General features: G+C 36.3%; 1 protein-coding gene across 1 annotated transcript in view; it reads right to left on the reverse strand.

Annotated features, from left to right (window-relative positions):
* Positions 1 to 24,161, reverse strand: part of EML5 (EMAP like 5) — a 123,826-nt gene that overhangs the window by 30,397 nt on the left and 69,268 nt on the right. Inside the window, exons 20-27 of the mRNA XM_039883980.1 lie at positions 22,291 to 22,418; positions 19,486 to 19,627; positions 9,595 to 9,747; positions 8,725 to 8,856; positions 7,343 to 7,431; positions 6,317 to 6,493; positions 4,185 to 4,386; positions 3,373 to 3,499 (exon numbers count right to left, since the gene is read on the reverse strand). Of these exons, the coding sequence (XP_039739914.1) occupies positions 3,373 to 3,499; positions 4,185 to 4,386; positions 6,317 to 6,493; positions 7,343 to 7,431; positions 8,725 to 8,856; positions 9,595 to 9,747; positions 19,486 to 19,627; positions 22,291 to 22,418 (1,150 nt within the window). The remainder of the gene's footprint in view (positions 1 to 3,372; positions 3,500 to 4,184; positions 4,387 to 6,316; positions 6,494 to 7,342; positions 7,432 to 8,724; positions 8,857 to 9,594; positions 9,748 to 19,485; positions 19,628 to 22,290; positions 22,419 to 24,161) is intronic.

Genomic DNA, 24,161 nt, shown 5'->3' on the forward strand with positions numbered 1-24,161 from the left:
GTTCTTAAATTAATGAAAATATTAAACATGCATTAAATGAAGCTTACAGGTTTATAAACGAAAGTTTATGAAATGTAGAAGTAACAGTTTTATGAGCCTCTGAAACTTAAGAAAAAACCAAAACTATCTTGAGTATAGGAGTTTATGAGACGTCAGTTATAAAACCAATGATCATAATAAAGACGCTCATAACGACGCCCACACACTGTACCTAAAAAACGCCAGCTCTTTCGTAGAATTAGTCTTATTTCGTTTTCTGATTCTTTCTTGACAAATTTAGTTTCATGTTTTACAGGAAAAAAATCAATACCTTAATACTATGAAGACCAAAAGAGTAAATTTTTGAGTATTTTCTTTAATAAAACTTACCTTACTACGCCCTGCCTTCAACAGGAGCAAGAATAAAAAAGGAAACATATTTGAAAACTGATGAATAAAATGTAGCAGTTCAGTAAAGAAAATAAAGGCCAGATGACAACAGAATTTTAAAGAAATACAAACATGCCTAATCTTATGTTTCATTTGTTTGAATATTTTTATTCAAAACTATTTGAAATTTGATTGACAATAAATTACTTTAAATACAGAAAATTTGCTTCACAAATATTTATAGAAAAATAACATATTAATGTCATTTAGGCAAAAAGACCCCACAAAAATATCAACCAAGTATAGTAATTATCAAATTGTCATCACAGTTTCCTTTTAAGTGGATAAAATATTTGATAAGCATTTAACTGTTTATAAAGTATTTTGTTTCATATTTGATGACAATATTTTATTTAAAATATGAAAGCAATTATTTATACAGACCATTTTCTCGCCTCATAAATATGTTCAAGTTGGTAAAAACAAATATCTCTTCATTTTTATTTCCTTTGATTCTTTCATTTTATGAAAAAGAAGACTCCTAACTATGAATCTCATTACTGGCTTCTTCTGTCTTGACATTTTCAGACGAATTTAGTAGAGTTTAATTATAAAATAATTTGAGAATCATGTGCCAAATAATTTCAAAAATAATTTGAAAAGATTAGCTGTAAAAAAATGCAAGCTGACAGCAAAGATTAAGTTATGACAGTGTCAAACCATTCTTCGTGAGCAGTAAAATATTTCCATCTGTCAGAATTTGGGTCACTTGACAATGAGGTAGAAAATTTAAGTGTTTTACCATGAAAGACGGCCTACAGATTAAAATTAGGTCACATTTACTGACATGCCAAATTTATCTGACAAATGATAATATTTTTCTTTTAAAAAAATCAATATAAAAAATGAAAAAGATTTATGGGAATGTCTAGAATTCCTTCTTCTCTAGAATATACTTTTCATTTTTCATGAGCTGTGAGATATAATTTCCTTTAAGCACTATATTGCAAAAAGTCTAATTAGGAACACCCATATTTTTATACTTAACTATATTACTTTAATAAATATATTAAATGTTTAATATATTTGCCACCCTGAACAAGCCTGATCCCGGCTGATCTTGGAAACTAAGCAAGGTCGGGCCTGGTTCGTACTTGGATGGGAGACCACCTAGGAAGACCAGGTGCTATAGGCATAAAAAATAAAAATAAATAAAAATAAGGGATTGTAAGCTGACAGGGTCCTTGCAATCTGTGAGATCAACCAAGGGTTTCCTTGCCTAAAATAAATAAGTAAATGTGGCGTGCGTGGCGTGTGTGTGTGTGTGTGTGTGTGTGTGTTGTGTGTGTGTAGTGTTCATTAGTTTATGAATATTTAATTTCAGAGTGTTTTTCAGAGTGTTTTTCAGGGTATCTCCTCAGGTTACTTTGTATTTCATTCCAAGAGAGGGATGTCATTGGTGAAGACCTACTAAATTCATTATTTCATTTAAACCTTGAAATACTCCATAAGTTAGAGATTATTGTGATCATTTTACCTCTAAGGAAACTGAGGCTCAGAAAAAAATGAATAGTTTTTAAAGGTCACACACTGGTAAATGATAAAAATGAATATTTTAACCCATTTATCTGAATCCAAAAACCATGCCCTTTGCACTGTATGATACTGCCTCCTACCAAGTTCCTTCAGCCTTGAATCCTGTGCAAGTATTTAGAGTATGGTATGGTCAGCTTTCTTGAAATGTATCTCTAACTTATTACTTTGCCTTTTTATACAGGATGACAACATAGATTATCACTCTCTATCCACTTTCTGTAAGATGACTCCCCACTGGTACTACCTGAGGTATACCATCAGTAAACGGGGTACCTAAAAAAGAAGTTGGGGCATCATCACCTCAAAAATCCACCTAGAACCTCCCTGGGAACTTTGGGGTACTCAGCTCAACAGAATCTCTAGTTCTCTCCCACTTCTTCATCACTATCATGTATCGCTCTTCCAACTGCATCCTTTCCCTTGAATATTAAACACAAAATTGCAAACTCCAATCCCTCTGCCCATGTTTCCTCATGATGTCATATCTGTCTAACTAGGTTCCAACGCTCTTCAGCACTACCCTCGCCAACTATACATTCACTTGAATTTTCCACAAATTTTGTTCAAAGTGAATGCATCCCCTTTCTCTTTTAACTTGTCCCTCAAATATTCTTTCTAACTTCTCATAATAAAGTTTTCCTCATCACAGCTTTCTACAGAAGAGGTCACTATTGTTTTTACTTCCCACTCTGTTTCTCACCGCTGTTTCTGGATGATTTTTACTTTATTCATTTCTTAAAACCTCTTTGCTTCTGACATCCATGCCATTCCCTGATCCATATGCCTCTTTACGGTTTTCTATCTCCCCTAACGATTTTAAGAGCCTCAGGTTCACAATTTCTCTCTTGATCTGTCACCTAGCTCAGAGACTTTTATTAAAAAGTTCTCTCTCCTCATAAAACCACTGTGTACATGACCTTATTTTTGATTTGCTGATTCTAGACAAAGACCAATAATTCCCACTAGAGACAAGCTATACTTCGACTTACCTTTCTGGAAAATTTTTAAATGATTTTCTGTCTTTGATTAAAGGCACGTGGCTAAAAAGGCCTTTTGAAAATTTAATAATCTCTCTGCTTGTGTGCTTCCTAAAAAGTACTTGGTATTGGCTTCAATTTTTATTATCTTCCCTCGACCTCACTGCATATATTTATAAAGGTTGGCAAATAAGATTCCTGTAATCATACAGATTTTTTACATAGCATCTTTCTCTAAACTACTTGCAAAAGACAGTGTCACCACCAAAAAGTATTTAAGGACAAACATGTTTTCTAAGACATGCCGAGGACTGTATAATGCGAGTATCACTGTTACTTAGCTTTTGCAAAAATTCATTCAGTTAAACAATAAATTCAATTTTAAATACTAATAACTTTTTCTTCATCTAATTTTAAACTTGATTGTTACCTCTCATCAACTGAGGGTTCTTTTTGTTGCAAATGAGGCTTGATCCCAAACATTGGACGAATATTTGTTGATAAGGCTCTGATGGTGTAACTGATTTCATTCTCCCTGGTAACATCACTGTCATAGCCTACCATTAAAATATAAGAATTATTCTCTAAGTGATAACTGAAGAGACCAATTATGACCTTATAATTTGGATATAAGAGTGTTCGACGATATGCAATAAAATAACTGTATTACAGCCAAATTATGGAATAATATACAGCCAGTAAAAATGATATAGAATATTCAATGATATGCAACAATGTTTTCAAAGTATTACTAAGTGATAACAGCAGGCTACAAAAAGTTTGATATGATACCATTTTTTTAAAAAAAGTATATAAACACATATCCATATTAATATACCCCAAATGTTAACAGAAATTGCCTCTTAATGGTCAGATTATAGATGTGTTTATTTTTTACTGCAAAATGTATTTTCTAATTTTTCTATAAAGAGCTGATACTACTGGTATATTAGGAAAAGTCAAAATTATTTTAAAATATAAGGTTAGATACTATAAATTTATTTTAACAGTACTTAAGGATGAGTATCTTACATTTGTAGATAAAGAATATCTAAGTCATCAAAACATAACAGTGTGTTATTCTTGAGTCACGAAAGCAATTTTGGTGTTAAAAAGACCAAACAGACTAAAATCACAATAATTCACACATTATTATTACTTATTTTAACGTCAGCAGTTTAAATCAGTTGCAGTAATTTTTTCTATATGTTAGTTAAAATAAGATATTGAAAAATGACATACCCCCATCTTCTTCAGAATCTGTATCAGATTCTTCACTATCACAAGGCCTTTTTTCTCGATAGCCCTCCATTTCATTTGTCCAAACCATTAACGACATATCCGGGCCTCCTAAGGTAACCAACATGCTGTCATCATACGTCCAGCGAACATTTGTGACGTGTGTGCTATGAGCCACATACCTCTTAAACTTTCCAAATTTTCCCTAAAAATAAAAAGTCAGTCTTTCTGAGAAATTTCATTACTTGAAAACTGTTATAATTGTGAACTTCCTTAATGTATGATTTGAAATTAATCATTACAAATGCAAATCACAAAAAAAAAGAAAATACTGAAAAATTCACTAGAATAAAAACAGCAATTCTCAAGCTGGCAAGGACAGGATACAGCTAGTTTTACACACTGCTAGTACCATGGACAAATATATTTTTTAAGAAATTGGCTTGGTATTCTGTGTTAGAAGCATAAAAATGTTCTGACCTTTGACTCACCAATCCCCCTTCTAGAGATCTATGCTAAAAACTGCTATATGTGCAAAAAAATATTTACTAAAGTATTTACTTATAGCAGTGAAAAACTTTAAGTATTTTAATGTTCGTCATAATACTAGTTAATTACAGCGTGTATCTATGGAATAGTATACATCTGTTAAAAACAATGGCTATGCAGATGTAACACTGTTGGAAATAGACATCATAACTAAGAAAGTCAGAATATAAATATCTATAAACTGCATAGTCATATTAGCAAAATTCATTATCGATCACTTTATTATATACTCATGTTAATATCTTTTCTCTTAATTCATTAGTGTTTTTGTTTATAAGCACCACACACGGGAGTGTATTTTTCTTTTAAAAACCAAGAAAAATCCAAGTTATAGATACTGGCAACTTTCAGATCTAGAATACCAACATTACCAACAGACAGAAGCACATTTCAGATTAATGCACCACAAGCAGGTTTTAGATGGATGTCTTTTCAAGGATGCTAAAATAAGAAATGTTTTAAATATATGAAAACAATGCTAGCTAAATCAGTGAATTCTCTGGGAATAAAGACTCTTAATAAAAGTTAGCTGAAATAAGAGAGGGATCTGTCAATAAAATACTACAAGAAGGCAGTTTCCCTAAGATGTTGTGGTTATTACTGTAGTGAGGTGAAGGAGGAATCTGTAGATCAATGTCCTAGGACCTATTCTTAGGGCATCTACACCATCTAGAATGCCGGAAGTGAAGTTTCTGACCAATTGGTATTTTATTTGAACATAATCTTATCAACTAAGGTTCTACCAGCTAAGTATGTCTAAAACAGGAACCCATGGAATACATTCTTGGGCACCTGAGTTCTCTATGAGAATTTTTAAACCTGTGTTTTCATTTCAATGAACTAAAGATAGTAATATGAGCAATCACCATCATGATTTGAATATTGTATATGATTTCAGTGCCCTATTTCATAAATTTGTCTTTATGCTCATGTTGGTGCTAAACTATAATATATATCTTAATTCGTGACAATTAAGCAATAAATGCATCTGGATTTTACGCATGAATTTTATTTTTGTGCTAAGTGAAAGTCTAATGTATCTTGGTAGTCTGAACAGAGGAGAGCAGTAAGAGAACCGAGTCGCACCCAGTAGCATAGGTGTGTAATACTCCAAAGAATCTGTACATCATTCATGACATTAAATTGATGCTGTTTTCTTAAAAATTTTGCAGGTGTTGTTATTTATATTATCTTGTATTTAATTGGTTAAAACATATTAAACTTTAAAGCTGTAAATGTAAAGTCTATATTTACTATCAATGGTATATATTTAATTAAAAGAATACTAAACTTATTTAAGTTAATATTAGGCATAAAAGAAATACTTTCTCTAAAAGGAACATGTACATTACTCAGTACTGAGAAATGTATATATATTGTACAGTGCAATATATATAACCTAAGGCATGGAATCACAAATTACAACACTAGATAAAAGCCATAAATATGTCAAGAATGGGAACATAATTTGGAGACTTTCATATTACGTTACATAATATTCATATTACAACAATGAAATGCTATGAAAGGGTGTCGCCTTAACTCTTTTTATAATTATATTAGGAGAATTCAAGAAAAACACATACTTTAGCAGGAAATCTAAATAACTTCACGAATCCTAAATCATCCCCAGTAGCTAGAATCATCCTGTCGCTGGTGAGGCAAGAGGCAGTTACATCTGAGACTTCTCCAGTCACTGGCCAAATTCCCTCACAGCATAAACCAAGCACACTTGTCCATGATGCCCAACCAATTTTTTCTACCTAAAATGGGGGAAAAATGCTGTTAGTCTGTAATATCTAAACCTAAAAATTAACAACCACATCTGAACATTTCCTTTGTAATTATATGCGTCACAAGTAAAATTAAAATTTTAATTAAAAAGTTATTGGTTGTCTTGGTATTGTAACTTTCCAAGTCTACGAGTTTCTGCAGAACATTCTTAACCTACCATTATTCCAGAAGTACTTATTATAGATCCACTGTGTTTCAGATGCTGAGCACCCAGTGAAAAGAAATAAGCGTACTTCCGCTCTTCGAATAATTGAGAAATTTAGTCTTACACTTCACATCTAAATGTCTACTAATACACTACTATAAGCTTGTTTTCCAATTAATCATTACAATTAATAATTTACAATTCCTTCTTTACGAAGCTATTTTCATGTTAAATTTGTTTCACCTCTCTTCCTCGGCCATATCATGTCAAAAAATTTTTGCTAATACTGTCAGGCACAAAAACTGAACATAGTTTTTCCTTCAAATAGGAATTTGCCAACATGCATTTTAGGCATATGGGTTCCAAAAGATTTGGCAGACACGCAGTACTCCAATCTTAGACGTCATGTCTTCTATTTGCTATTGCATGCTTCTTGTCCTCTAAGGAAAGTAACTGAAGCACAGTGAGACCTACAAGTGACTCATTCCTTTTCCGAATAAAGCATCTTTTCCTGTAGTCTGACCCAATGAGATAAACTCACAAAAAGAATCTCCATAAATTGAATAATCGGAGGACAGGCTTCACGTGTAACTAAACGACGGAAGGCAGGCATCAGTTTTCTAACCACTTTCCATCACATTAAGGTCACAAGCACTCCTGCCCGTCTTCCTACCTCCACGCTGGGGATGCTCTGTCTTTTTCCTCGGGGAGCCTCAAAGAATAACTGTTCTTTAGCACCAGTGTTGACCTGTAAAAGCTTTCCTTAAAAAGAAGTTAAATATATATACACATATATAATCCTATATTTATAATCTTATAGTTTTGTTATCTTAAATGAGACCACTCTAAGCATAACATGGAAACATGAAGCTATAGAGAAAATTTAATAAAATTAAATTTTACCACTTAAACATATAAACCTTATATGTTAAAAGAATACAAGTAGTTAATAAAAATTACAAACAAAAAGCCTATGGTGACGAACAATTTAAAAATGCAAATTAAAAAAAAAAAGATGTCATTTTTCATCTTAACCATGTCAAAAATTAAAAAAGAATTAACAAATCCAGTTGCTGTCATGGGTATGAACCCTGACGCTGGACATGTAACCTGACACAAACGTTCTGGAAGGAACTTTGGCATTTAAATAAAGTTTTCAAATGCAAAAAAATATATATATAGATACACGGGCGCGTGCGCGGGCACGCGTATGAAATATAAATACATTTACATTTAGTATGATGTTTAATTTCTATGGAAAAAAGTAAGCTTAAACTTAAAACATTTTCTTCTGCAGTCAACATACATTAAGAGCATTTGATTTTCTTAATCCCCATATAACTAAGTAATTAAATTCATAAGTGGTTTAGTTTTTGTGTATGGATATACATAAAAACTATTTCTGTTATGCATATTTTTAAAATCCTAGAGACATTTTTAGAACTTTTTTAAAAAGTACATTTTGTTTAACTACATTTAGAAAAACGAATCTACAGTTCTAGATTTATATAGATGAATACATAAAACAAAAATCCTTAAAAACAGATCACTTAAGATATTTAGCATTTATCTGAACTTATTAAACACTGTCATATGCCACGCAGCCTCTAAAAAACAAAAGATAGTTAAATTCAACATGTTATTCAATTATGACTATATTTAGGGAATGTATTTTATATCAAATGATGGAAAAATGACTTTAAAATCTTCATTAACATATCTATTTTCCAAATTTTAAGTTACTCTTTATGTCAAGCTTATCTGACAAAAACCAGGACACATGATTAAAAAAATTTTGTACAATTTTAAATTACAAATTAAAGAATTTATCACTTAACTGTACTATCATTTGCATTACACTAGAAGTACTGAAAAGTCTAACCTCATAACATTCATCTTCAGATGTGAAATAAAGAAGTGGAAAATAACGTTGAGAATATCCGCTTTTCACAATGCTTTAGAACTCATCTGTTGGATTACTTTTTGTTTCCATAAAATAGCTATACTAAGTCAAATGAAGCTTTTATCAAACAGTTAAGTAATTTAAATTCTTACCTCTAAAATCCCAATCAATATGAGTTATGTAACTTGTAGCGCCTTTGCATATTCCTACTCTTTTACTGCTCATTACATTGTATATGTCTATGAAGCTGTCATGGGATGCTACTGCAAGATATTTCCCAGAACCTATAATAGAAACGTATTTGATTGACATTGTCTACATTTAGAAATATTTTTTACATTGTACAACTAGAGTTAATTTTCGTAATATTTTTGAGAGGAACTCCTGGGTATTTTGTAAGCTGGAACAAGATATGTGCCAAATGGCAGATGGTAACATATTTTTTCAGGTATATTTTAATTAACAAAATGGAATTGTTTTTTAGTGTAGTCAAGTGGTTCAGTGAAAAGCAAATGTCAAAAATGATACAGAATGTAATTTTGATATACTTTACATTTAACCAAAAACATAAAAACCTTCCAAATTTAGAATAGAAGTAAACCAACATAGGTAAATTTTGCCTTAACATTAATTCCTAAATTACAGTAATGTTACAGTAACCATTAATAATTCCTAAATTATATTATTACAAATACATGAAAACTGATGAAATAAAATTAATGTAATTTCAAAAGCATTAAGAATATAATGAAGACAGTCCATCCAACCCCTTTTATATTACAAATTAAGAAACTGAAGCTCAGAGAAGTGCCTTGACTCAAGTCACACAGAAAATTTAGTGACAGAATTGTCACTCAAGATATTTACCACTGACCTAATAGAGTTTTTACTTCACCATACTGCCTCTTCTAGTCAAAAAAGTAAAATTCTGAGATAAAATAACAGTTAATAAAAATTACACATTGATATATTTATTACCAGACCCAAGTTAATAACCAAATGTGATTTCAGTGCAATCTTACCTGGTGAGAATCGGATATCTGAAATGACATCTTTCCTGTGGTGAAAAGACACGAGATCCTCTAGAGTATCTGCGTTCGCCAGTAAGAAGCTTCCATCGCTGAGACCCACGGCTAAGGCTTTACCATCGGGAGAGAAACAGCAGCATCGTCCACCTAAAGGAGAAAGAACAGATGTCAAGAGAATTCCTTTTATTTAAAAAAAAAAAAAAAGAAGTATATGCTTAAGGAAACTTTAATTTCAAAGAAGATCCCTATATTCAATATGTAGCCTCAAATCAATATGAAAAGTCAAGGGATCCATACAATAAAGTTTTCTACTGAAATCAGTGGTATACAATTCTAAGCAATAATACAAAATATTCCCTCTTCTGATGTTAACAAAAGCGAGGCCTGATATTTACCTTAAAAGAAATTAAGTTAATGAAAAAGAATGAGAGAGTTTAACTAACATAAAAAGCCCATGACACATGTGGAAATTTTATTTTGGGGGGTGTGGGTTGCTACCCTTGTGGTTTCTATCCAATGAATCAGAAGTTTAAAAAATAAAGCTATCTTTATAAAAGTGCTTTCAAATTTAAAAACATCTGAACATAGGCAATTATTAGTTTAAGCTAGGAAGATCTATCGACACGTTTCAAAACCACACGTGAAGAAATAATGATGTTAATATTAACTTTACAAAGCAAGGGTTAATTCTGTATCAGCAAATGCACAAAAGCGTGCGCTTGCCCTGACAGCAAGGGTAGTATAGCAGGTATGTTCAAAAACCCTAAAGGCTTTTGGTATCTTGCATAAAATTTGGGTGGGGAGAGGTGGAGTATAGCTGCTACAGAATGAAAAATTATAGAATGAATTAAGAACAAGTAGTCACTTAATCACCAAGCATACACTGGTAATGAAGAAATCTAGGATATGCTTTCTGAGATTTAAGAGTCAAGAGAAGATGATGACCTGGAACACAGTGGCAGTAATGGAGGTGATGAGAAATGGAGGAATTTGGATATATTTTGAAGATAGAGCTGGCAAGACTTTGAGGAACTGGGATGTAAAAGAAAAAGATAAAAGTCGAGGCTATACTTTTACATGAATAGTGATGTCATTTACTGAGATGGGAAAAACTAGGACAAGTGTTTGGTTTTGTACCCATTAAGTTAAGGATGCCTATGAGAAACTCAAGTGAATACATCAAGGAGCCAGTGTGAACATCAATACTCCTCAGAGCTCCAGGGAGAAGAATAAGCTAGAGATACAAACATGGGTAGTAGCAGCATACAGATAGTATTTACAGCCAAGGAATTTGAATAAGAGCTTGTTGTTAATTTATTGCCTTTCACCTGCAAAGTCGCCCCTCTTCCTCCTGCTATGTGATACTGGTGCTGGATCCTGTGCACATTTTTCCTTTGCCAGCTGATTTGATTTTGGCCAGTAGGTGGTGCTGTGGGGCCCCTGAAAAAGGTAGGGACTTTCTTGGGGGGGCTGAAGCTAGTGTACCAATGAGGGGGCAGGGTGGGGTCCGAGTGGGGATGAGGGAGTTTCTCCGCCACAAGAGCAGATCAACCCTCAGGCAAGTTTCTCCTGTACTGGCAGGTTGTATGGTCCTGTGGCACCTACACCGAGCTTTGAGTCTCAGCCCTCTCAAGGTCATCCCGTGTCTGCAGACTAGCCCTATAGGTGGTAGCTGCTTTCTGCAGTCACTACTTCTCCACCTCTTAGAATTCTCTTTTATCCCTTTTAGGAGTTAACCACCTGTCATTGAACAGTTCTTCATATTAAATTTCCCCTGTTCTAATTATTGGGGTAGTTTCTTTCTCTTGACTGATATAGAATTGGAACTGACCGTTGGTTTAGTCATGTCTTTCGGCTTGAGCACAGGGCTCAGTCCTGCCAATGGCAGACACGATGCTAGCGCTGCAAGATAAGCACTGGCATAATGATTAATCAAATTATCTCCTGCGGTTGATTATGATGAAGTCCAAGAAGTCCAAGAGGCTGTTGTCCTTGACCATTACAAAAAGAATGATGACTTCGAAGACTGTACTGTGCAAGTGAGTGCACAGAACATTTCCAGAAAGAAGTAATAAGTTCCTTGTTAAACTCTTAGCACAAGAGTTTGTGCTAGGTCAGGATTCTTAGTAGGGAGACCTTCCACGGCAAACCTAAAAGAATCTGACAGGACTGATCCTGCTGAAAATTAAATACAAAATGGTGTTAGTTACAAATTTACAGAGTCAATTGAATTTACAGACTCACCGAGCTTCTTATCTGAATGTCAGGGAATTGACAGGGAAGGAAGGGAACTTTGAAACTTGGAATGTGAACTTTGGTTAGACTCAGACACAACTGAGAATCTTGACTTTCTATGTTATTCTGAGTCTCACTGGCCAGTGCAAAGAGGCTTGTTCTCCTGTTTCTGAGAAGACTGGCATTCTGGGGCAGATGCCCTGTCAAGAGGATGCTCAATCTTCTTAAAAACCATTCACACCAATCCTCTGCTGTCACTAGTCCCCAACCTGGCTCAAATCTAGCATGTTCTAGGGGAGAGGTTGGTGAACTTCTGCTTCAAAGACCAGACAGTAAAGATTTTTCAGCTTTGTGAACCATATGGTCTCAGCCACAGCTACCCGACTCTGCTGTTGTGATTCAAAGGTGGACTGAGACACTACATAAATGAACGGGCATGACTGTGCTCTAATAAAACCTTATTTATGAAATCAGGAGGTGGGCTGGATTGAATCCACGGGCTAACACCTGATGTAGAGGACTCCAAAAGCTTAGGGAGCTAAGAATGTTAAAGTAGGTTTTTCATACATAACCGGCATACCCACCCACCATCTACATCCCCTAAAAAGTCTAGAAACTAGTCCTTTCATGAAGGCACTGAGAAATCCATTAAGGGCACCATCTGCATCCCGGAAAAGCTCTGTGACTGTCCTATGTAGGGTCAGGAACGGGAGATGTCGCCATTAATATGGGCTCCCTCAGACAACAGGGATCATCATAAAGAAGCAGAGGCCAAGAGGTATCGGTTAACCACCAAAAGTGAGGTAGATTCTTTTTCCCCAGAAGGGCAGCAGGGATGCACAGATAATCGAATGTTCTGGCCTGTGGGGATTTCCGGGGAGGGCAGTGGGGGGTGAGGCAGGGCTACTCAGTCGTGGTGTCTCCAGGAATGAAATAGATGAGCAGGCTACTAGACTAGTGTCTGATCTATACAACAGAAAAACTCCACAGCAGGTGGCTAAAAAATCTAACCACCACAGTAGACAGTCGCAGATTCTCAACTAGTTTTTAAACCTAAGCCTATACATATACTCAAAGCCCCTTCATTAAGGGAAGACGAGGTCCCACTGAAGAAGAACCCTGAAGCATTGCCATAAGTGTATAATGTAAATTATCCTCCAAGGATCCGCGAGCACTTACTAGAATGACTGAGAAGAGGAATATCCAGACTTTCAAGTATCACTAGACATGGACCCTGAATTGACACTAATTCTTGAGACACAGAATACTGTTGTACGCCGTTCGAGTGGGGCCTTATGGTGACCGTGTGCAAGATGAAATTTTAGCCCAGATTTGAATCATGGTGGACTCGGGTATGTGTGTATCCCACCCAATTCCTGAATTTGAACAGATAAAATTGGCAACTGGTAGAATCCTCTATACTGGCTTTGTGATCCACGGGATAAGGGTTATTATGAGAGAAAGAACTGAGTGAACACCCTGGATCCTCTCTACCACGACAATAAACCAGAAGCAAAACTACAAGCCTGAGAATTGCAAAAATGAGTAACAATACCAATGACTTGAAATACACAGGAATGAGAATACCTAGCACATCATCGTTAAAACTTGCCTATCTGGTCGGTGCTGAAATCAGATGGATTTTAGATAATAACTATGAATAACACATTTAATTGAGTCGTGAGTCTAACTGAAACTACTCTTCCAGATCTTGACTAAAACAAATTAACACAGCCCCAAGCATTCTGCATGCAGCTATTGCCCTGGTTAACACTTTTTTCTCCAAACCGACTCATAAGGACCACCAGAAGCAGTTTGCTTTTACCTGGCTTGCATCTGTGTACACGTTCAAAGCCTTGCCTCAGGGCTATTTCAACTCTCCTGTTCTTTGCCATAATATAGTCCACAGAGATCCTGATCGTCTTGATATTCCACAAAACATCCCAATGGTCCACTACATTGATGACAATATGTCGAATGGATCTGGGGAGCAGGAAGCAACAAGTACTTTAGATGTCTTAGTAAGACATAAGTGAATCAAGAGAGTGGCAGATAATCTTCACAATAATTCAAGGACCTGCCACCTCAGTGATGTTCTGGGGAATCTAATGATCTGGAGTATGTCAAGATATGCCCTCCAAGGTGAAAGACAAGTTGCTGCACCTTCCATCCATCACCTACCACAAACAAAAGCAGGAGACACTTGGTAGGCCTTTGTGAAAGCAACATATACCGCATCTGAATGAGCTGCTTCTACCCAGCATCCCAGTGACTTAAAAGGCTTCCAGCTTCTGGCTTCCAGCTTCCAGCAGGGACCAGAACGAGAAAAGGCAAGCTGATTTTTTACTTGGGCCTTATGATCCAGCAGATCCAACGACATTCAAAGTGTCTGTGATACATAGGGATAGATCCTTCGGAAAGCTACCAAAGGAGAATCATCCTGCAGATCTCTCAGATTTGGGAGAAAATCCACGCCTTCCTTTACAGATAACTATTTTCCTTTTGAGAAGCAGCTTCTAGTTTGCTACTAGATCTTGTTAGAGAGTACGAGCCTAGCTAAAGAGTATCAGGCGACTATGTGTCTTGAGTTCCCTCTCACTAACTGAAAGTTATGTGACCAAGCTAACTATAAGTTGAGTGCACACAACAGCAATTTATCAAGTGGAAACGTATAAAAGACCAGGCTTGGACAGATCTGGACATTACAAGTAATTTGCATGAACAGGTAGCCCAGACTCCTACAACAATAATTCCTTCTGCAATGCCTCGTCTCCCAATCTATACCTATGACCTCAGAGGTGTTCCTTATGATCAGCTGACAGAAGAAAAAAATCTAAGCCAGATATACAGATGTTTCTATACAATATGCTGGCACCCATCTGAAAGCATTATGGCCCCACTGAGGGGTGACCCTGAAGAACAGCAGTGAAGGTAAAACTTTCCAGCGGGCAGCACTTCAAGCAGCACATTTAGTTTTCCATGTTTGTAGTGAGAAATGACCAGACAGAGCTACAGATTTAATAGCAATTTTTCACTGTTTGGATGAACACTTAAGAATTGGAAGAAACAAGATTGAAAGATGAGAGACAAGGAAGTCTGGAAAATACCCGTGTGGAAGAAACTCTCAGAAAGGGCATAGGCTGTGAAGATTTTGGTGTCCTAGAGAACGCCCTCCAGAGGGGTCCTCTGCAGAGGAGGCTCTCAATAATCAGATGGATAACTTGCTTTATGGGCATCAGGCAGCCTCTGTTCCTGGCCTGCTAGCGCATTCTCAGCGAGTCCATGGTGGCGAGAATGTAGTCTATGCTTGGGTTCAGACTTTTCCTTATTAAGGCTGATTTTGCTACCACTACTGCTGAGTGTCTAATCTGCTAATAGTAGAGGCCAACAGAACTTCTGTTATGGCACTATTTCCAGGGAGACCAGCCAGACACCTGATGCATGTGGATTACACTGGACCACTTCCATTATGGAGGGGGCAGAGATTTATCCTCACTGGAAAAAACACAAGTTCTGGATTTCCCTTCCCTGCCCCTACACTTCTGCTAGCACCATCATCCATGGGCATACAGGATGCCTTATCTACCATCACCAAATTCCATGCTTCTGATCAAGGAACTCATTTCACAGCAAAGGATGTGCGGCATTAGGCTCATGCCCATGGAATTAACTGGTTTTATCACATACCCCCATAACTCAGAGAAAGCAGCTAAAAGAACGATATGATGGCTAATTTATGGCACCATTTGGGAAACACCCTTAAAGGCTGGGGTTTTTGTCTTCCAGGATGTCGCATATGCTTTGATCACAGACTGTTATACATGGTGATGTCCACCTCACAGCCAGAATCCATGGGGCTGGAAATCAAGAGGTGGAGGTGAGAGTGGCTCTTCTCACTATTCTCATCTAATAACTGACTTGCACGATTTTGGTTTGCATCCTGGCAACTCTAAGCTTTGCTGATTTGGTCCTAGCTCCCAAGAGCAGGAGAATCCTCTCACCAGGCGACACAGTGTTTCCATTGAGTGGGAAGAGACTGCCACCTGGCCAACTTGGCACCTTATGGCACTGAACCAACAGGCAAAGGAAGGGGTTGTTACCGTTCTGGTTAAAATGATCGATCCTGACGACCAAGTGGAAACTTAGTCACTGGTACACAGTGAGGAAACAGGGGACTATCTCTGTTACCCAGGGGAGACACTGGGATGCCTCCGTCCGTCAACGGCCAGTGGTAAAAGCTTAATGGAAAACAACGGCAACAAGAAAAAAAAAAACAGGTAGAGAAATTGAGATTTCGTATCATTCATTAATGAAGGTTTGGGTCATCCCACCAATTAAGTAGCTCCAACCAACTAAGGTTCTGGCCGAGAGCAAAGCAAGTATGGAATGGGTCATGGAAGAGAGAAATCACAGGTATCAACCACAACCTAGAACAGTTACAGAAACAGAGACTACAGATACACAAATGCTTCTTATGTGCGTATTTACTTTTCTCTCCTTTATCTCCCTCATATTTTATAAAAGTTTGTCAAAGCTTAACTTTAGAATTTAGTCTTAAGGTAACAGAATATTCAGTAAAACTGTGACTGGATTTGAGAGTAATTAATTTAATCAGCAATGACTACAATGACTATTTGAACGGTATATCTTCTCTCTTTGGGGGGAAGGTAAGAATTCCTCACTGTACCAAAGGTAGCTGCATCTCGTTCGGTAGAAACTATTGGTAGAACGTGAGCATAAGGTTAGTTCTGTGGCTGTACTGAACTCCAAATGTGTGTCTAAAGATGCACTGGAGTGCTGATTAAACATAGAGCTACTATTATTTATCGCCTCAGTTCCAAATTTACCATTCTTTGGGCTTCGTAGACTTCTCTTTTGCCAGCTGACTGCTTCTAAGTTTCGCCAATCGAGGCTGCTAGAGAGACACTACAAGTTCAAAGCAGGAGAACGGGACCCCTTCCTTCTTCCAGTGATCGACTTCACAGAACCAGGGCACTGGCTTGCAGGGGGACTGGCAGTGCTCCCCACAGTGTCAGCTCCCACTGAGTCCTCTAGCAAGTTTCCCCAGCATCAGAGTAATGGCTCTAATGGTTCTGCTGTGATTTGCAGCCTTCGGCAAGATGCTCTGCCCACACAGCGGTAGCTCATGGTTCAACAGCCTTTGGCCCGGGTTAAGTTTTTCTCCAAGCAGTGGTCCTGCCATGGGGTGCTAGCCTGCACCCTCTGGCGAGCTTTTCCTTTACCCCGTGACCACTCTCACTGATTCTACAGATTCAGGAAGCACAACAAGTCCTAAACGGAAGAGGTTAAACCACATACATGCACGATTTTATTAAACTACAGAACTGTAAAACAAAGTAAATGAGGACAGTGGAAACCAGAGGAATAATAACTTTCAACCGATAACTCCAGAAGCAGTTACATTAGCATTCAATGACGAAAGTCAAAAATCAAACCATGTTCAGACCAGCAGTGTACCAAGGGTAGGGTGGTGGTAGCGGTTCACCCTGAGTGGCAATGCAATGCCTATTGAGAGTTTAAAACAATAATAATAAAACTAAATAAAAAAGTTTGCTTTTTAATTGTAATGTCAGTGATAAAATACTTCTATCAGAATAGACCACCCTCATCACTCTGTTCTTGGCACGCCACTGATGCAGAAAAAAGAAGCTGAGGGCATTTCTGACGAGTCTTTATTAAAGAAACTCAAAGACTGTGTTTTAGGAAGAAAGAAAATGATAAAAGTATAAAAGTCTGAGGTACAAGAATAAAAGGTGAACAAAGAAATGTGCAAGCAGAGATAACCTAAGTAGGCGCTGACTGCATAAAACAATAATGTCCGATTGAAGGGAGATTAAAAACCCGGAAATCCTTAAAAAATTAAAAACAAAACTACTATATGATCCAGCAATCCCACTCCTGGATGTTTACCTGAAGAAAACGAAAACACTAACTCAAAAAGATTATGCACCCCTGGGTTCACCACAACACCATTTATACAGCCAAGATAAGGAAACAATCTAAGTGTCCACTGGGAGGTGACTGGATAAAGAAAATGTGACACACACGCAATGAGATATTACTTGAATAGCCATAAAAAGAATGAAATCTTGCCGTATGGACCTTGAGGGCATTATGCTAACTGAAGTGAGACAGAGAAAGACAAATACCATATGTTCTCACTTATATGTGAAATCTAAAACAAACAAAAAAACCCCAAGCTCATAGGTACAGAGAACAGACTGGTGGTTGCCAGAGGTGGGGGGTGGGCAAAATGGGTGAAGGTGGGTAAGAAGGTACACACTCCTAGTTATAAATTAACAAGTCATGGGGACGTCATGCATAGCATGGTGACTATAGTTAACAATACTGTAATCCATATTTTAAAATTACTAAGCGAGATCTTAAAAGTTCTCAGCACAAGAAAAAAAATTTGTAACTCTGTATGGTGACAGAAGTTAACTAGATTTATCGTGGTGATCGATTTGCAATAGATACAAATATCAAAACACGATGTCGTGTACCTAAAACAAATATAATGTTTTATGTCTATTATACCTCATTTTAAAAGGAAAAGAAAATCTGACAGGGATTAAAACTAAGTATGTCCCAAGTTTGACTGGTCAGGAATTCCCATGGCCTTGTGAAAAAAAGAATATTTGGTATTCCACGTACACAGAAGTGTGACTGTGGTTTTGGAATCTTATTTAACCCCTTGCATTGAAAGTTCGATTATAGAATCACTAAAATAATAGTTGGTAATTCTAATTTTCACTGACCAACAAACAAAACACCAGAGAATGAAATGATGACACCAATAGCTTTAAAAAGTGGGAGTGGTGACTAGAGTTCAAGTGTTCTAGAGATTGTGATTCACTTCCGATTTCAGTTATGTATACACATTAAAGATTTAACAGTAACCCTATTATAAACTCTGTAACTTTTAAGTTAGTAGAAGCAAGTAAAAAATAAATTAAATGACTGAATTATAAATTCATGTTATGTAACTTCAACTTGCTCCTCATTACAGCTAGACAATCCTTTCCTTCATCTGCCGATTCTATCACATTTCTTCGTCAGTCACAATTCACAACTTTTTCAACAGAGCTGCTCCTACAACATCTTCGTGCTATAAAATAACATTTCCTCCCACTTTACTAGGAAATCTGAAGCTATCTGTATATCCTCGCCTTCTCTGGGATAACAGTAACAGCCTTGCTCCAACGAATGAACCCTCTACCTCGCTACCCTGACAGGTTGGCCTCATTTGTCTCCTACAAATGTGCTCAGTTCTGCTGCATCCTAAAATCTCCTCCTCTCGACTATGCTATCTGTTTTTAGTTAAGGCCTTCTTCCTTGGTTTCCAATTCTGAATTACACATAATCCATAGTCGCAAAGGAGAGAAAACTTCTGTTTTCTTCCTATATTCTTCCAACATGATGCTGAAAACTGGCTCAGGACAGGCATGATCACAGGAGGTCCCACAAAGCAAAGATGAGATAGAATTAATTTTCTTTCTATAGCTTCATGAGCAAGTGGACATAGAATAAATATTTAAAGTCTTTATATACTGACTATTGTCTTCTACATTTGTGAGTGTTAGAAAATAGTAACAACTTAATCTACCTCCAAGTCCGAGAGCTTCTTACCCTTTTTCAGCTTCCGAACAGCCAACATACAATGACTAGGAGAAAGATCCCAGATTCTCAAGGTTTTATCATCACTCACAGTAGCGCAGATGGGCAGATAAGGATGTGTAGCCAAACCCCACACCTCTCCTTCCATGTGTCCCTATGAAAAAAGAGAGTTAAGATCAATTTAACCTAAAGCCATGTGTATTCAGAAGAAAACTCAAGACAACATTTGATAGTATCTGATAATGATAGGACAATGAACAATGAGTAAGTTTATTAAAACTTTTCTCTATCTTTGGAATATACCTTAAAACACCTTTGTAACAATGTACCTCCACAATTAAATACAATCAAGCCACTATTAAAATTATCTTAAAATCCTAAAACGTTCACTGGGTGGAGAGACTAGAAACTGGCTGCTCTGGAATGTTAGTGGCCACACAGTGGGGACTTCCTGCATGACAGGGGAAGAAGCTCCACAGACCTGCTGACCAGTAAAAGTGGTGAAAATAATAATAATAATAATTATTATTATTAAAGTCTCTGGAAATGGTTCCAAGTGGAAACAAGTCAAGAAACGTTTACTCAGGAAAATCTAAATTCTTTAAGAACAGTGAGAGTCTGCAGCATTTGAACCGAGATCCACTCCTTTCCTCCCTCTTCCTAACCCACTGCTGTGGAAACTCCACACCAGACTGATGGGACCAAGAAGCCAGGCTCCAGCTATTAGTTGGAGGGCTAGCTTCTCAGAAGGGGTCAGGGGTCAGCACTTCTAATTCCACTCCCAGCTACCTGCTGCTGAGGCTGAATCCCTGGTGGCTGCTGCTAAGTGGGAGCTCCCCTCTCCTGCCCACCCTCAGTCGGAAAGGGAGGCTCCACCCTGGCCGCGGTGCCACTGAGAATACTGGGGCCTCAGTGGCAACCCAGTGAGACCTGAAGCTACGGCTCCCTCTCCCACACCAAGCACTCAGTTTCTGAAGCAAGGTACACTAAACGGAGAGGTCCCACGATTGTGGCTCAGAAGACCATATTAACAGACTTCACAAAGCGACCCACGGAATTCTGCTGCTACACACACTACTGTATGTGGTTTTTTTGGTTTATATATATATATGAATGCCTGTTGTATACATACTTTTAATTATTATAGTTTTATATTATCTTTACTTCTGGCATGAAAAGTTTCTCAAAATTTTCTTGATTAATATAAGATACTTTTTCCTTTTTAGATGATTTTTAAAAATCTTTCCAGAATTTGTGAAAAATATCATTAGGATTTGGATTATGATCATATTGAATTTATAATTTATGTTATGTCTCAGTAAATGTTCTAGTCTTCTTAACACGGGTCTTGCATACTTTTATCTATATTTATTCCTGCTTATTATATAATTTTCTTTGAAAGTACCATTTTTGTTTCATATTTTCTAACTGATTATCGCTAATATACAGAAATATTATTGATTTTTATATGTTGATTTTGCATCTATTCACATCATAGGACTCCTAATTAGTTCTAATAAATTCTCAATTTATTCTCTTGAATATTCAATGTATAAGATTATGATATCTGCAAATACTGACAGTATTGTCTGTTGGCTTCTAACACTTACAGCTCTTATTGTTTTGTCTTAATAAATTGGCTAAGACCTCAACACAGTGTTGGACAATAATAGTGAGAACTGGTACCCTTATCTTTTTTTGATGTTTAAGAGACAGTAGATTTAAAATATTAAACTCTATAATAAATATGAAAATATTAGGATGTCATTTATGACTTCTAAAAATCTTACAATTATGAAGTTTTGTATTTGAATAGTTTCATCTCTGGATTCACCTGTAAAAGTGTACTTAGGTTAACATTTTCCAAGGGATCATAAACACCATGACTCCATCATCTTTTTACTTCAGTGGAATATTATGGGACCGAAATTAAAGAGCAAGACGTAAAAGTTTATTTCCTTAAATCTCCTTGGTGCACTGGGATATTATGTTAACATTAAAGTATGTGCAATGTTCTCGTCTATGTGTGCTCTTCATATCTTAACAGTAGTGAAGTGGGGGATGGAGAAGAAATAAGTCTGCATTAAGAAAGAATATAATTCTCTTTCAGGGCAAACAGCAATCTCAATATTGGGGTTACTATACAGAGTTGCACAAGGACAATTTTTCATTAGGGTAGACCCTACCTCATTTGCTATGTTTTACACTCTTGATTTATTTCCCTCCGTATTTTTCAGAAAAACATAATACATATAGGAAATTTACATGTAAAAAATTTATATAGCATTTTATTGGAAATATGAAGTAATAGCTAATTATGCTGTTTCTTTTCTATTTCTGCTATATAAATTTTTATATTTCTGGATTTTTGTTTTTAACATTTTCACTGATGTTTTTAGCAATAAAATTTTAGCATACATCCATTTATTATTTTCCTAAGTCAGAAACCTGACAAAGAATGAACTGAGTTTCACAGAAAACAACTGCCTTACATTCAACAAATATACTTCGAAGAAATAAAATTAAATAGAAAATAAATGGACCAAGTTAAATTAATTACAAGGGGTTTTTCTTTCCATTTGTTTGTTTAGCAAGAATTAAGATATTGGTAATTATTCCACATGATAACATGCACATTTGTTTACTGATAGCTACTCATTTAGCTATAATTAAACGTAAATTTTTTTGGTACATAGTAACATTAACTAGTATTTTCCTAATTAATTTAACATTATTTTACACCACTATCAACTTTAGGCTCTTATGTTGAATCAATTATACACAAAGGAAAAAAAGCATATTAATATTTGAAATTACCTGGACCAGAAGTGTTATTGGGCCATTTTTATCCACTTCTAGTATTTCACCATTCTTTGTGCCAACTAAAATATGACCATGTCCTAACGATATGGCACGTATAGATGGGTTATCTTCCAAGAGAAGACCTGAAATGTTAAATGGAGATGTTCTTCTAGGTATGAAGTTACTATAATAGAAGGATGTATATATATACATAATGCCAGTGATGCTATTTTGACAATGAAAATCACATTACAAGGTTGCTTTTTCCTCTATTTTAAATATTCTAATAAAACCACTGAGTTTTCTCCAATTTACTAATCTCAAAAAGTAATTACCACCGATATCCTACCATTTTATGATTCTATATTATCCCAGATCCTCTAGTACCATTCTGACAACTGTTTCTTTTCCTCTTCTATTCGTACCTCCTCATCTACCTTCTGACCCTTTAAGAGCATGTACAATATTCTGGTTAATAAAAACTCAATTTAATATTAATTCACTTATGTTTACTGCATCCTAGGAAATACACTGGTGAACATGACAGAACCAGCTCCTGCCCTCGCAGAGTATGTAATGAGAAAGAGACCATGTATGAGAAGCATACTGGAAAAGGAGCATAAGGTAAGAGAAATTACCCTTTTTTAAGAAGGAGAATATAAGTGGAAGGAACCATCCTAGAAGAAATAATGTTTGAGATTTGGAAAAAAAAAATATGGTCAGATAATTGGAGGGGGCAAGAGGAAAAAGAAAGAGCAAGTTCAAGGGGAAAGTACACTACCCATCCCCTACTTCTGCAGGGGATGTGTTCCAAGGCCCCCAGTCGATGGCTGACACCGCGGACAGTACCAAACCCTATATATATATATACTGTTTTTCCTATACATTCATACTTATGATAAAGTTTAATTTATGAGTTAGGCACAGTAAGAGATTAGCAACAACAGCTAATAGAATAATTATACTGTAATAAAAGTTTATAGTTATGGTCTCTCTCAAAATTTATTGTACTATATTCGCCCTTCTTGTGATGATGTGAGATCACAAAATGCCTTATTAATTTGAGAACTTTCACCTTTTCACTTCAAGGAAGCATTTTATGGCTTCTTTTTGGCATCTCTAAGTTGCCAGCATCACCGCTCTTGCACTTTGGGACCATTATTAAGTAAAATAAGGGTGACTTGAACACACTGTGATGCTATAATAGTCGATCTGCTAACTGAGGCAGCTGCTAAGTGACTGATGGGCAGGCAGCATATACAGTGTGGAGACACTGGACAAAGAGATGGCTTCCATCCCAGGCAGAATGACGAGAGCTTTCGCCATGCTACTCAGGACGGTACACAATTTAAAACTCATGAACTCTTTATTTCTGAAAATTTCCATTTAATATTTTCAGATTGTGGTTGACGGTAGGTAACTGAGACCACGGAAAATGAAACTGTGGATAAGAGACGACTGTAACAGTACCGAGAAAGGCCTGGAGGTCAGAGTATGATGCGGTGCCTTAATGTGCTGAGAGAAAGTCGATAGAAAATAAGGGCCTGCAAGACTAGCGAGGCAGGGTCAACAAAATACCAAGGTGAAACAAAACGCCACGTTTGAAAACTGACTTCCTGATTGGTGGTAAATGCGGTGCTCACATGGCAATTTTCTTTGGAAAGTTAAAAATGTTAAAAATTAACATTAATGATATTGTTCTTGGTTAATATTTTACCACGCGTTTCGCAGAAAACAGATTTTGAAAGGACAGCAATGATTCTGGCATTCAGTTAAGTGTGATGCTTGTCTAGTAAAGAAGGAAAAATATATTCCATCTGTTCCACCTTAGTGACCATGTGTGTTAATGAGCCATTCATTTTTTTTCTTACAAAGTGAATTAAGTC

Source organism: Pteropus medius, unplaced genomic scaffold (assembly GCF_902729225.1).
Source record: "Pteropus medius unplaced genomic scaffold, Ma_sr-lr_union100, whole genome shotgun sequence".
Classification (NCBI taxonomy): domain Eukaryota; kingdom Metazoa; phylum Chordata; class Mammalia; order Chiroptera; family Pteropodidae; genus Pteropus; species Pteropus medius.